Genomic DNA, 14,993 nt, shown 5'->3' on the forward strand with positions numbered 1-14,993 from the left:
GGGTGCTGTTGCAGCAGCAGGGAGCATTGTTTAGAAACAAGTGCAGTATGATTGTGTTTTAGCTCCATCACATTCTAAGTGTTAGTGCAGGAGGAAAACAGAATAAGAACGTGTTGTGTATTCAGGAAGTAGCCTGGGGAAGCCGGGGCATTAGCATTAGAGGCGATAGTTATCAGGGAAGTTAATCTGGGATATGATGAGACCACCTGGCAAGGTCAAAAGCAGCTCTACCAGGAAGAATGAAGCGCCTCATTGGGCGTGATGGATGCTCTCTCATACAACTCCATTGTAAAATATGCAGCACGCCACTTAAATAAGACAATAGGTGTCCTTTTTATTACACAGATTACATTAACATAACGACTGACGGTGTTGTCGGGGTTATTTTGCAAATAACTGACACAGGACAGAGATCAGTGTCCTGTTGTTGCAGCACAATAATAATTTTCACTGTGCAACTCCAGCCTAAATAAGAGTTATTCTTATCTCCTGTTTGAAGTGCGTGCTGTGTTCCAGTCCTGCAGCGTACAGTGCAGATGAATCGGGAAAGGCTCCCTGCGGCAAAAACATTACCTCTGGAAACACCATTAGGGAGATCCCTCATTTTCAACTTGTTGGAAGATGTATGGTGCATATTATACAGCTGTTATGAAACAGAGCTGCTATGGGGTTATTGTTTTGTCCTCTCATTTCTCAGATCGTAAACTTACGAGTCTAATCTGATTTACGAGGGTCTTACTGGTGATGTTTAGCCAAGATATGCTGATGTTACGTGAAAGGAAGCCAGACAACCTGTCTGAGTGAATATCTGCTGTGTGACTAATGCAACTGTTTTTTTATTGGCAAAATAAAGTCCCTCAAAGATCGCGTGTTTGAGCTTATTAACTTTTATACTTTCACACACATTTACAAAGCCATAACCGGCGTTTACATCGGTAAGTTCGATGACTCGAGGGAACGAAATGACCTTGGTAACTTTTAACGCACAGCGTGGGTGTGAGTGGGACAGAAAACAGCTCCACATCACTTGGCTTCAGTCGGCACATTATTGGAGGAAGAGATGAGGCTGTCAGGTTCTGACATGAGCAATAGCAAGCAGAGAGTTTTTATACGTGTGTTTGTGCGCTTGGGCAAACACACACACACACACACACACACGGTCATGGCATTGTAACTCACGAGGTGGAGAAGAGGTGTTGGATTGGATATCAGATCCGTCCTCTTTTGTCCTCTGTTTGGCTGCTGCCTGTCTCACTCGATCAACATATTTTTAACTCAGATGTCTGATTGATTACCTTCAAGTTCAATTAAACTGCGAAAGCGGCTATTTTTAACTGGAAACAGACGACAGGACACGGCTGACCTGAAGTCACTTGCACAGATAAAAGTGTACAAGCCTTTAGTCAAGATTTACCACACAGGATATTCAAACATAAGTCCACATATAAAGATAATCTATATTTTATAAACAGCATCACGACTTACAGAAATACAATAAGTACAAATATTTTTAAAAAGCAGGTTGGGGAGGTTTTCGCCCCGGTTTGTCTGTTGTAAACAGGATTACACAATAAATTTTATACGGATATCCACCAATCTTGTTGGAAGGATTGGACAAGAGCCAAGGAAGACTCCATTCAATTTTGGCATCGATTCAGAAAAGGGGGCAGATCCAGGATACTTTCTCTTTCTATAAAATTGCAAGATAGGGCTTTTTTTTATTTACCAGGGAACAATACATGGACATATTGAGTGAACAAATATCAACGAGTATGTGAAATTTGATGCAGCCTGAATTGAAGGGAACTGTTGGTGGTGGCATGCGTTAAAGTTCCCTTAGCTACTATTTAACTAAGTACATTTCTGATCATAGAACGAGTATCAGAGTGTTTTTATTGCCAGTCTGATATTAATGCACGTGTTCTTCTATAGGAGAAGAACGCACCAGGGAGAATGTGGTGGGCACCACGGACGCACAGACGACCGGCGGCGCGGCGGGAGCAGAGTCCGACTCCAAAAAACGGAGGCTCCACTGCTGCATCCGAGTCACAACTGTGCAGGTGCGGAAGGCCCTGTGGGGAGTCGCCATGGTGATGTGTGTGTGCTCATCCTGGGCAGGCTCCACCCAGCTGGCCAAGCTGACCTTTAAGCAGTTTGATGCCCCCTTCACCATCACCTGGTTCGCCACCACCTGGAACTGCCTCTTCTTCCCCCTCTATTACATCGGCCACCTGTGCAAGAGTCCAGAGAGGCAGACGCCCAGACAGAGATTCAGGTGAGGAGACTGTCACTGCACCAGCACAGGAAAACAAGCAACTTATATATATATATATATATATATTTATATAGCAGCCAGCTGGAGTTAAGATAAACAAGGTGAAGGTGTTGTAGTAGCGTGGATGACTTTTCCAAATCTACAAGTTTGGTTTCCACCCTTTCATATGGAGCTCAGAATTTTTGTTTGGATCAAATAAATTCAAATGTATTGGCACTACTGAATCTGATGCCCTGAACAACGTTATATTCATTTACCATTTTGTAATTGGTAAATGTGTTTTTATGCTTTCTTCTTGCTGTTATGACTAATCGGGCCGAACACAGGATAAGAGAAGAATAACATCAGTAAACGTCAGCACTGCTACAGTCAAAGATCGTTGAGTTCTTACACTCAGATGTGATGCACAGACTTCAGCTGTCGTACAGCTTCACATCACCGAAGAGAAAACGGTGTCAGTATAGACCAGAGGGAAATGTCATCGTTAGAACTCAGTTTGTGGGAAGTTCTCAGCTCACAACAAACAGTTACTCTTTTCTTCTTTATACCAACGACAGCTGAAATACTTGACTAACAATCATTCCTATTATTGTCAGTTATTAAGACAAGGTTTTCCTTTAATCTTATCTAAAAAATACAATACAATAAAAAGAAAGACGGTCTTTGGTTGATCTGATGTGATGCAGTCAACATGCAACTGCAATCAAATAGACGAGGCTGGTAAAGCAAAAACAGCCAAGAGGTTAAACCCATTTATGTCATGTTCAATAAAGTGTGTTTAAACATTGAACAGCAAAGATATGAATCACTGTCCCCACGGGAGTACGTTTCCTTTAAAGTCACTTCACTAGCAGCGACCACGACACATCACTAACTAATTTAAAGGTTTGAATGGATATTGATATATCGAACGTTGGAGGGAAGGGGCTGCGGTGTTTCCCCCTCAGCCCAGAATGAGACATGCTAAGAGGTTTGCACCAAACTGAATAGGAAAGGGATGAGAGAGGGAGGGAAGGGAGGATGGCGGTTAGTAGATAGGGATGAGCAGAAGGGGGGGGGGGATGAAGTGGAGGGGTGAAGCGATGGAGGAAAAGGGTGCATGGGTCGAAGAATCGGCTTAACAAAACCTCAGTTACCACATTTTCAAAAATGGTGAAATAAGATGAAACACACGTCCCATTTTTGATTGGTTTTGCCAAGACCAGCTGCATTCTCATGATTTCGTCTTGCTGATAATCCTACTTGAGTCACTTGCTTTGCTTTTCGAGAATAAGCCTCCACTTATTTAATTTGGAGTATCGGGTTCCCATGCCATCCTCGGTTCTGCTGCTGCAGCTAACAGAAAAAGCCCCCCCCCCCCGAGTGTGTTCGAGGTGATTTCACAGTTGAAACAGTCCATTAATCCCGGTCTTTAGACAAATGTCTTATCTCTGCTACCTGCTAAGCAACTTCAGTACTTCAGATGATAAGAGGGCGGTGGGGCGGTGGCCGGGTGAAAGCGGGAGAGATCCACTCTACATTTCCGATGCACCTCTGTGATGTCATCCTTCCTCTTTTTGGAGGGCTTACACAAGGATCCGGGGCTCCCGCTGCTCCGACGTGCACCGAATATCAAACACTTTGTTTCCTTTGAGATTATTCAAATTGCACCTGCTGGTGAATCTCAGACAATACAAAAGAACTAGAGAGTTGACATCTGTAATAGCTGTCCTGTCTCTTTAAATAAAGCAGGGGATACAGTGGAGGAGAAGATCTGATGCTGTCATAGCTGGTTTCTCTCATCACAAATGTGAGTGGAGAGGATTTTAACTGTGAGAGGCAGATGCTGTTCTTTTCATTACATCTACTCATCATCTTTACTTCTGTGCTGAGTCGAGATTTACCTGACAGATTGAAGATGGAGGAAACAGAAAAATAAATGAAAACCATAAAATCAGACCTGCGTGTTCTGCATGTTGATGCTTTGACTGCACTAAGAAGTCCATTAAACTCTTTACTGGGAGGATGTAACTGGTTATGGGTTATAATGAAATATTACATACATTTGAATATTAAAATGTCAATTTTAGGGTGAAAGTAATGATGATTTGTCTCAATGGTAAAATACTTTCATCAGTTGAGCTGTAAATGTCATTCTTGACCATGGAAACAGCAGTTTGTCATCCTAATAATAATGATTATTATTATTATTACTAGCTTTTTTCCTTAGCTTTTGATTGAAACTTTCTCAAACCCTTTGGAGTAGCCTATTATGGATTAACATATGAAAAATGTAACTAACATTAAGTTACACAGAACCAAAGAATAAAAAGTAAAATGGATTTCCAGAGACCGACTTTCTTATCGGAAATATCTCAATTTGAAATGCGGTGCCTTTTAAAGGTTATGTACTTTATTCCTCGCCACTAGATGTCTCTCTCGCACCAGCATCTCAGACCAAAACAAATGCTGCATTAGCTGAAACCTGCCCACTCACTTTGTGCTTTCGGGCCTGATATATATAATCTGTCAAAAAGCCCAATTAAATTGACCCCAAAACAAACGCCAGAGGCCCGACTGAATAAAGTTACCCTGTAAACAAGGAGCCAACAAAAGTCTGTTGCATCTCCTCTGTGGGTCGGTGCTCCTGTCATGGCCGTGTGAGCTGCTACGGTTGATAAATTTGTATTTTTAAAACTTATTTCAGGGCGTTCTTTCCTTTTTGCAGAGCAGCACACTCTCAGCGGACCTGTATTAGCAGTCAGATAGCACGGTTAGCATCATGAGCATGGCAGTACTGCAGAATAAGGTGTAGCAGTATGTTTTTTGGGGTTTAACAGCACAGTGGTGGCCAGCTGTCAGGAGTGTTGACGATGTTTCTGTGCTATGAAATATGTCAAAGTACAGACAGAGGGTGAAAAGGGTGTTTTGTCCACCGGGGTGTCATGTTCAGGTCTGCGTCGCTGCCGATCAGAGGAGGGTGAGCCATCTCACTTAGGCCAAAGGTTTCACAGGGGACTGACTCACATGCACACGCAAAAGCAACCAAACAAAACAAACAGGCTTAGATTGGAGCTCACACACAGAGGTAGTGTGGGTTCATTCTCTTATCAGGAGCCCATTGCTCAGCTTACTGGCTACTATATGTTTTAAATCTCATATATATATATATATAACCTTTATAGAGTAACTGCTGACTTCATAAGCTGCTTGGTGCAGGTTGTAGTTCTCACATTTGTAACAGTAAAACAAAGCACAGTAATTATTGGTCTGGAAGCTGGTGTATAACCGACTGTGGCTTTAATGTGATTGTCACTATATGAGTGTGAGAAGTGAAATGTCGGTGCAGACTCAGCTCTCTGGAGCTGATTCCTAACAATGCTGCTCCTCAGTATCCGGCAACCTGCCACTTCTCAATTATTGCTGCTTCATCACTTTTACAGCCCCCCCAGATGCTTTCTGGGTAAATTGTGTAGCTCCAGAGCAACATAAACAGTGGCAGTCTGAAGAATTCCATTATGTTATATTTGAATCGAGGGAAAGAGGTGGCAGGTAGTTTGGGAGTAGAATAAATATTTCTTGGCGTTACAGCAACGGGACACGTATATATAAAACCATGATGGGGACATTTCAATACCTAACAGTGTGCAGGATCACATTTTACTGATAAAATACTTTCAGTGTTGGGTTCCACTGGGGAATTACACATTGTGACCCACAGACTTTCAGGCTAATAGCTTTAGATCAATTTGTCTTTTTATTAAAGGTCATTTTCATCCATTTCAGATACTGGAGTGGAGTTAAAAAGTAGTTTTCAGACAGGAATAAAATAAAATTCAGTCTACTGAAAATCCTCCATATGGTCTAAGTGTCTAGGCAGGAATACAGTTTAAACAATTTAAAATAAATAGATATAAATAAATGATTCAATAATATATAAATAAATGCAGATTTTAGGCATTTAAAAACAGTACAGTTTGCTGATGGAAAAGGTAATGTCTTTATTTATTCATTAATTCATGTTTTACATTTATTCTGCCTATTTCATTTATTTATGGGTTAGGGTTATTTCTACATTTATCCATTAATGTCTATATTTCTACATTATTTATTAATGTATTTCTATTTTTGTTCTTTTACTTATTTCTGTATGTCACGTTCCAATAAGGTTGTCCCCGATGCAGGCAAAATGCAAACAATAGCAGAAAATTGTTTTAATTGAATAAACGGACTTACAGTCTCTTTAAGGCAGGTCGGCAAACAACGTCCTTTTCTCCAAAATGCAAAATCCAAAACTCAAACAGCAAAAAGGAAACAACTCAGCAATGGAACAAGAAGCAAGGAAAATGCTGGGGAAGAAGCAAACTGAACTGAAGAGACTAAACAGAGACTATATACACAAAGGAGGCTGTGATAACTAAACACAGGTGAAACATATGAAGACAAGACGATCACAAGGGCTGGACAGAGGACAAAGACAGAGAGTAAAGCAAGAGAGACAGACAAGGAAAGACGTTTCAAAATAAAACAGGAAACGAAGAACCCAAGCGTGAACACAAATAACCAAACACAGAGCACAAATCCAAACACAATGAAAATAAGGTAAAGGTGCATCATATCAAAAGTCCATAGAAGAGAAGATCTTTCAAAAAGCTGCGAAGAATCTTTCAAAGGTTCAGAAGCGGAGCAGAATCATGACATAGTATTTCTGTGCCTGTAAGTTAATTAGGTAGAGGGGTTCCACTCAGGCTAAAGCAGGGTTGTTTATAGCTTCAAATGAGGGGGGTGTTATTCAAAGTGTGTCCTGGGGTCAACTTTTGATCGATCATCATCAGAGGGTATACATTGACTGTATATACACACGTGGAGAAAAAGCCTTGTAAAGTCACCAACAAGCTTCTTCAGGCCGCAGATGAGGACGGCGCCCGAAACAGGATCAAACAGCATCCAAGATTCATTAAAACAGAGTTGACCATGGTTCCTTATATATTGAGTCCTCACAACCTTGCCACCGATATTCAACATATGCATAAACACCAGAAACAGCATTTTATCTATGTCCTGTGTGTGTCCTTGTGTTTGCATCAAGCTTAATGTGTTTGTCTGCTGCAGTTGAGTCTCATACTCGTGTCTGAGGTTTGACCCATTGTAGGTAAATAGCAAATTCAAGAAAAGCAGCTAAAATATTCCATTGTTAATTATATTGTTATAATGTTGTTTCTCCTACACTGTAGCCGACTGATTGTTACTTCCATTAGATGGAAATAGACAAACCAACTGACCAGAGAATAAATTGTTTTGTTTGAATTGACAGAGAAAGATGAATTTAAGGTCAGATATATTTCACTTCAGTGCCTCGTGGCAGATCTGATTGTATTCATAAATATGTACCCATTCCTCCAGCGGAGTGAAGTTGATCCCACACACACTGTGATGCAATGCTCATTAAGATGTAACTGTTATTGTGGGAATAACTTTACTCACTCCTGTGGTTTCCAAGCTGCTTATATTCATAAATATTGATTTAAAGCACCAGGCCATAATAAAACTGTATGAATCACCTCTTAAAAATGGTTGCACCATATTTTCCCATATGCTCACACTCTGCTGTGTGTTGTGTTTCTGCACAGGGAGTGCAGCAGGTTTTTCGGGGACGACGGGCTGACCCCCAAGGTGTTCTTCACCAAGGTCGCTCCCTTCGGCCTCCTGTGGATCCTCACCAACTACCTGTACCTGCAGGCCCTCAGGAAGATCAACACAACAGACGCGTCGGCGCTCTTCTGTTGCAACAAGGCCTTCGTCTTCCTGCTCTCCTGGATTGTGCTCAGAGATCGCTTCATGGGCGTCAGGGTGAGTACGACTGCGTGCACACTTGAAGTTTTTGTTGCCTGCAGCTTTCTCCAGAGAAACAAATGGAGGTGCTGTATTTTTAGAGTCTTGGGTACAGGTCACAAAAAGCAAAGTGGATGAAATAATGATTTTTGGGGTTGTACACTCCAGGCTATAAACAACTCCTACCTGTAATAAACAAGATGTTAACAAACAAAACAAACAGCCGTCTAAAGAAAGTCATTTGCATACCGAAATTGCTGTAATTTAATTTAGAATAATACAAAAAGTTCCTGTTTGTGATGTTTTATAACATCTGTGTAAATATGCTCATAATTTATATTTTCAATGTAACTTTTATTTTATGGAAACTACTGTACGAAGTGATATTATTTCATTATTTTAATGAAGGAGGCAAATTAATCCTGGTTTTCCCACCAATCAGGGTGGTGTAGTGACCCGATGGAGCGGTCCTGACCCAAAGGATCCGATTCATTGATATTTAACACAAAAATTCTCATTGTGCCAAACACACACTGTCTGTCATTGCCTTAGTTGACAAAGGTTGAGTTTATTGGTGATGATGAAAAGAGTCTGTGTACATGACACCCAAAGGAATGTCAATAACAAGTGGCAGTTGAATGTGTGAACCACACACACACACACACACACACACACACACACACACACACACACACACACACACACACACACACACACACACACACACACACACACACACACACACACACACACACACACACACACACACACACACACAGCACAGTCAGGTAGAGGGCATGTTACCTGTGTGACAGAGTGATGTCCCCCCAATGATCACTGTGTCATTCAAATGTGCCTCCTTGTGTGTGTGTCTGGATGTGTGTGTGTGTGTATGTCCCTGATTTATCCGGATGGGCAGGGGGAAGCAGAGGAGTCTGGGTTTAGCTTTGTGAATTGAGAGTTTCATATCTCTGCAGCCACTCTGCAGATATTTCTTTCTTTCACGCACTCCCAACCGCACCATGTCTCCCCTGTGCATGCCCCTGCTCCCCACCCCCATTATCTGCGATGAGAGGCCTCAGTGAGAGACAAGTACTGTAATAATGTCGCTTCTCTCTCTCTCTCCCTCTCTTACACCCTCACACCCCCTCTCCCTCTCTTACACACCCTCTCTCTCTCTCTGGCTTGGTGGTGGAGATTGCAGTGTTTGGATGTCTGCAGCAATGCAGGGGATCTTGGACGAGTTTGTAATGAAAGTGACGGAGGAGAGAGAGAGAGAGAGAGAGATGGGGGAAGTCTTTCTTGTAATGCTGTGTATAAAGAATGGCTCTGTCTCATTGGCTCAAAACAGCACAGGCACAGTTCAGTGTACATATTGGAAGGTCACGGGGGGAGCCATTTCATCAATGTGGAATGTGTTTTGGTTTGATAAGTTGCAGAGGGAGTTGCACACATGCACACACTGCTATAAATCACCGTAATCACACATAAGCTGCTCACTGCACAGGTGTCATGGACCATTCCTCCCTCGCACTTTGCTGAAACACTTGGAGAAACTAACACACCAACACATTCAGGGTTCACTGACCCTGTAAGCAAACGGCCCTGCGCTGGAAACGAAAGGTGTGGCTGTGAGTGACGGGCAGCCTGCAGTGCAGAAAGAGCCATTTTGCCAAAGATACCCAAGGGCTTTGGCCGCGTAAAAACACACGGCTCATTTATCTTCCTGACACCTCCTTAATGCAAAGCTCATCCACTCAGCTGGACCGCGGCCCTCATCCATATTGCTGTTCTTCTTCACTGTGTTGCACGCACAGCTACGACCACGCGCGCTCAAAACACTCACACGGCAAAGTCGAACGCTGTAAAAGCAGCAAGACGCAGCTGAAAGATTTCAGGATGAAACAGATGGTTCGATGCCGCCATGCAGCTGAGATTATAGTACAGGCGAGGGAGGGAGGGTGGTGTGGGAGAGGGAGAGGTGGGGAAGCGTTGGGTCCAGGGGGGTATTTGGTTTGTAAACATGCTGGCAGAGTAACGGAAATCGATGCCGGACAATCAAGCCGACGCTGTGGAAGCTACCTGTCCTGTGTTGGCCCCCCTCTCCCGCTGGTGTCAATGCGAGAGCAGATTTTGTTTGTGCTCGGCTGCATGTGAGATAATGTAAACAGCAGACGGACAATCTGCCGGCTATAAACCAAAACTCACTAATTACACCATTTACAAGCCTTTTCCTGTGAAGCCTGTGATTTCAGCAGTGGATAACAAAGTGGGGGCCATGTGTGCCGGCTGTGTGACGTCCCGAGCGTCTTTATCACCACGCTGTGAGCAGCATGTCGCCCATCCGTCATTCACTGATGTTACTCCTCTCTCCTTCTCTCTCTCTCTCCAGATAGTAGCTGCTATCTTGGCCATAGCAGGCATCGTGATGATGACCTACGCCGATGGATTCCACAGCCACTCAGTCATCGGCATTACGTTTGTTGTGGCCTCTGCATCGATGTCCGCACTCTACAAGGTATTCGTTCGCATCTGCTACTACTACTAATTCCACAAATGTCTTTCTTTTGAACACATATGTCCCAAACCGTTCATCTCACCGGCTTCACACTCGACATGTGCGTTGTTAATGGCCCAAGGAAGTGCCATACAGAGTTTGGTGCATTTCTATTCGAACACGTGATACCTTCAATATTAATAACATTTTAATATCGGACTGACACAGACCACATTTATAGAATCACTTCCTCTTTAGCAATTTGTTGTTTAACAGACACCTGAAATAGCTGACTGGCAACGTATGAAATAAAACAACACTAGTTAACTACACTTTTATATACAAACCACACACTTGAACAATAATAAAGCAAATTCAGCTTAATTTCATTAAAAACAGTGACAGTAAGTTAAGTGAGTTAATTTAAGTTCTGCACATGTCCAGCGATTAAAAGTGGGAGTACATTGTAGAACTGTTTGAGGAGGACTCACTAATGACAATGAATAATTCTGAAGTAGCTCCAGAGCTTTAACACAGATCAAGCAAACAGTACATTCTAAAAAGGCACGTTTAGAACGGGTACTTGTGTTCTTCCACACACTTGAAGTGATACTTCTTTTCTTTGCAGTGCAAGAAAAGATATGCAAATCATATATATGAATAGTCTTATGTAAGAAATCGAGCACTAGCTTCCTTCTGCTTATGTAACTTGGGGGCAGAAGACAGTGGAAGATTATGAAATGAGAGACAGAAGTGACAGGAGCAATTGATACGTGTGTTCTATGCTCACCGGCCTCAGGCTGTGATGTCCCGATCAAGGAGGTTACGTGATAAATAGCTATATTCTGGTGTCCTCTGCCCCAGCTGTCAGTGCTGCCTAATGTGATAAACAGACAGCAGCCGCCCTGTGCCAGAGACGGGGCAGGTACTTGGCAGGTGCGTCCTCCGCAGTACCTCCTTTGCTCCTTGAGGGGGCAGATTTTTGTTCATTCGTCACTCTACCTGCCTTCGCTGTCCTCAGGTGCTTTTTAAGATGGTCCTGGGCAGTGCCAAATTTGGAGAGGCCGCACTCTTTCTGAGCATCGTTGGGAGCGCCAACTTTGTCTTCATCAGCTTCGTGCCGGTCATCCTGTATTTCACCCACGTGGAGTACTTCGGCTCGCCTGAAAACATCCCCTGGGCCTACCTCTGCGGGGTCGCAGGCCTGCTTTTTGGTATGGAAAGATGTCACGTGAAGCAATGCAGTGCATATACATGATACTGTAATAATAACCTAACACATGAATATCAGTTTCTGAGCTTTTTCTTACCGCTCTGATTTCAGCTTTCAACGTCCTGGTGAACTTTGGCATCGCGATAACGTACCCGACATTAATCTCACTTGGCATCGTCCTAAGTGTTCCTGTAAATGCCAGTAAGTCCCTTGGCTTTTCTCTCAGACGCAATTTATTGATCCAGACACCATTTAACATTTGATGGCGTTTAATTTCCTCCAAAGGTTATTATCAACTGTATATTTAAATGACAACTTTTAATTTCAAAGTTGGTTCCTTCTTGTTGTGTCATTTTATGTCTTACATAATCTTTAATAATAATAATAGAGTAATCCTATAAATTCTTCTTTAACTCATTTAACTGTTTAACTCATTAATATATGTTTACTCTGTATTTATAATTTCTATTCTATTTATTAATGATTCCTCCATTACTTTTATTGATGACTCTTTTTAACTGTCCTCTTTCTAATTTCCCCATTGCGGGATTAATAAAGAGTATCTTATTTTGACTAATCTAATTTTAAAGGTTCAGTGTGTAGAATTTAGTGACATCTAGTGGTGAAGTTGTATGTTGCAGCTGAATACCCTCACCTCACCCTCCTCTTCCAAACATGAAAGAGAACCTGTGTAAACCTTCAGTTGTAATAAAAACTCCTGATGTAAATATAAAGGGCCCATTCTGGGTATTTAATTTCTGCCAATAGATCACTTTCACCTAAATCTTACACACTGAACCTTTAATTGTTAAATAAATATAAATTTAAAAATATATATATATAGTCCTAAATATGCTCATACTAATTCATTATCTTCATTTCACAGTGGTGGACCTCTACACATGTGAAATCCATTTCAACACGGTTCGCCTCATCGCTGTGTTCATCATCTGCCTGGGCTTCCTCATGCTGCTGTTACCGGAGGACTGGGACCAGTGCATCATCCAGCTCAGCACCAAGCTGCGCAAACGCGACGAGCCGGCAGAGGGCAGCGTCGAGGCGGGTGCCACCACCGGGCTCAACTGGAGAGGGAGAGCCAGGACCTCCACCTTTACACATTGACTCCAACGAAGTGTAACGATGCAAACACAGACACGGGGAGGGAGACACGTTAACGCCTCTGTTGGTGTTGATGTCGGGACATTTGAACCTGCCTGGTGCCCCCCCCTTGCTTTTCTCACAGCTCCCTGGCCAAAAAGATTCCGTGACTCTCCTCTGATCGGAAATGCAAGAGGAATTAATTACATATCATTTATTTGGCGTCCACTCCACTCAAAACGAATCCGAGCTGGTGCATGGGCTCATATCAATTGTACTCCTTTTGTGCCCCCCAAAAAATTACAACAGCAGGTATAACATCTGATAATGATTGAGTCATGTGTTGATTTTCCTGTACCTCTTAAATCATTCCATCTGTTCACCACACCCTCGCGCCTGGGAAAACTTACCAACTTGCCTGATGACAGACATTTTGTTCGAGGACGGCCTCACACCTTGTGGACTCGCTGGCTTTAACACACACACACACACACACACACAAACACACACTAGTGCACACATTCGAGATCCAAAGAAGAATGCCTAAAAATGCTGAATGCCTGAAAACAAAAGGGGAGGCCCTGCAGCGGCGCCCCCCTCAGGTGTAAACTTCTGACAAATACCTGCCTTTCGTGCACTGTACATAGCCGTGTGTCACACCTCTTGTGTCCTGGAGCTGTGGAGCATCGATGGGCTCATCTGGCGCGAAGGGACCTGTCGGGACATCTGAGGATCAATCTGAGCTGGAGAGGCTTTCACGACACCTCACCCTGCGCGTCCAGGAGCAGAGCTCTGGTCCTTTCTGACCACACTGATTGGCCGCCTGTGGTTCTGTGCTTTCCAGAGGCTGAACTCCCGCTCTGTTGGTGCCGACACCCATCGCTCAGGCCTGCAGTTTTGTCACGACAGATCTAAAGCCAGTGTTTAATATGTTTTCAATGCATGACATGGTTGAGCTTTGTTTTGTCAAAAAATTGTGAGGGTTAGGGCCGTCAATCCATCTTCGAAGCGTTTGCCTCACGTTTCCTGTTGCCGAGACGCTGGCAGCAAACAAAAATTAACCATGCAGGTAATTCAAATAATAGCTAAATGTCACAAGCAATGCTTCAGGTATCCAAATCTAAGGATGGACTTAAAGCACTTAACAGCTTCTCAAAAGACGTGAACACTTGGAATTACCCCTTTAATGACTCTGAACTTCAGACACAGCCGTCACTGAGCCTCTCTTTGAATTCCCGTCACATTTAAACTTTCTACGCTCACAATCTAATTTGCGACGGTTCTAAGTGAAATGATTTCATTTCTAGGGAAAGTAACAGAATGGTCACGCTGCAGCTCGAGGAGAGGTGTGCTGACGCAGAAAGGAAAACCCCTGCTCTTCGTCGAAGTCTCACAGCCTCTGTTTTCTTCTATCGCATTTCATGAGGCGACCGAGATGAACGACGCCGGGAGCTCTGGTGGAAACGCTGCCTTGTTGTGAATGTACGAACACATCACTCGAACCAACACACGCTCGCTATCAGTTTTTTAGTTGTTTTTTTAACAGTGCCATGACGGACCGCTGCAGAGAGACTCACTATCCTTCTTCTACTCATCTAACCGTGATGCATTTTTTTAAAAAACAAACTCTTGACGCGTCATTGACACTTTTTAAAAATATTTTTTGCATTTGTTCGCCGGCTAACTTTGAGAAACAGCTACAGGACGAGCATGCACATACTGTATGAGCAGATACAGCTGACGAGTCCACTTCACTGCCTTTTCTTTGGTTTTGCTATAGAGAACATTAGCACCGTTTCCCATTGTCATTCTCTATGACAATAAATAATAATATTGTATTCCTCTGGAATTATTGCTAGACATAAATGTAAACCTTTGTAAGGAATGACGATTTTTACACTGAGATGCAACATATGATTATCACATTTGAGGAAGAGATCATTATGAGCGTGAATAAATGACGGGTTTGTTAGATCTACTGTTGGGTGTCTTCAAGTGTAATCACATGTACTACATAAAATATTCTTTTCAATACATCCGCTTCTCCGGGTTTGTTTACCTCCTCAGTGTTGCAGTCCTTGCTCTTTCCAATTACTGAT

General features: G+C 42.8%; 1 protein-coding gene and 1 long non-coding RNA gene across 3 annotated transcripts in view; one reads left to right on the forward strand and one right to left on the reverse strand.

Annotated features, from left to right (window-relative positions):
- The window catches only part of slc35f3b (solute carrier family 35 member F3b), a 53,006-nt gene extending 38,078 nt beyond the window's left edge, over positions 1 to 14,928 (forward strand). For both annotated transcript variants that reach the window (XM_035171740.2, XM_035171741.2), the window contains 6 exons: positions 1,933 to 2,275; positions 7,885 to 8,104; positions 10,479 to 10,604; positions 11,605 to 11,797; positions 11,908 to 11,997; positions 12,683 to 14,928. In XM_035171740.2, the coding sequence (XP_035027631.1) occupies positions 1,933 to 2,275; positions 7,885 to 8,104; positions 10,479 to 10,604; positions 11,605 to 11,797; positions 11,908 to 11,997; positions 12,683 to 12,918 (1,208 nt within the window). In that variant the 3' untranslated portion in view covers positions 12,919 to 14,928. The remainder of the gene's footprint in view (positions 1 to 1,932; positions 2,276 to 7,884; positions 8,105 to 10,478; positions 10,605 to 11,604; positions 11,798 to 11,907; positions 11,998 to 12,682) is intronic.
- On the reverse strand, positions 1,360 to 6,695 carry LOC118118604. Its single transcript, XR_004697979.2, has 2 exons — positions 6,491 to 6,695; positions 1,360 to 2,231 (listed from the first exon to the last, which is right to left on the reverse strand). It is a non-coding gene; the product is annotated as an uncharacterized LOC118118604 (long non-coding RNA).
- Positions 14,929 to 14,993: the final 65 nt, after the last annotated feature.

This window comes from Hippoglossus stenolepis, chromosome 12, assembly GCF_022539355.2.
Source record: "Hippoglossus stenolepis isolate QCI-W04-F060 chromosome 12, HSTE1.2, whole genome shotgun sequence".
Lineage (NCBI taxonomy): Eukaryota > Metazoa > Chordata > Actinopteri > Pleuronectiformes > Pleuronectidae > Hippoglossus > Hippoglossus stenolepis.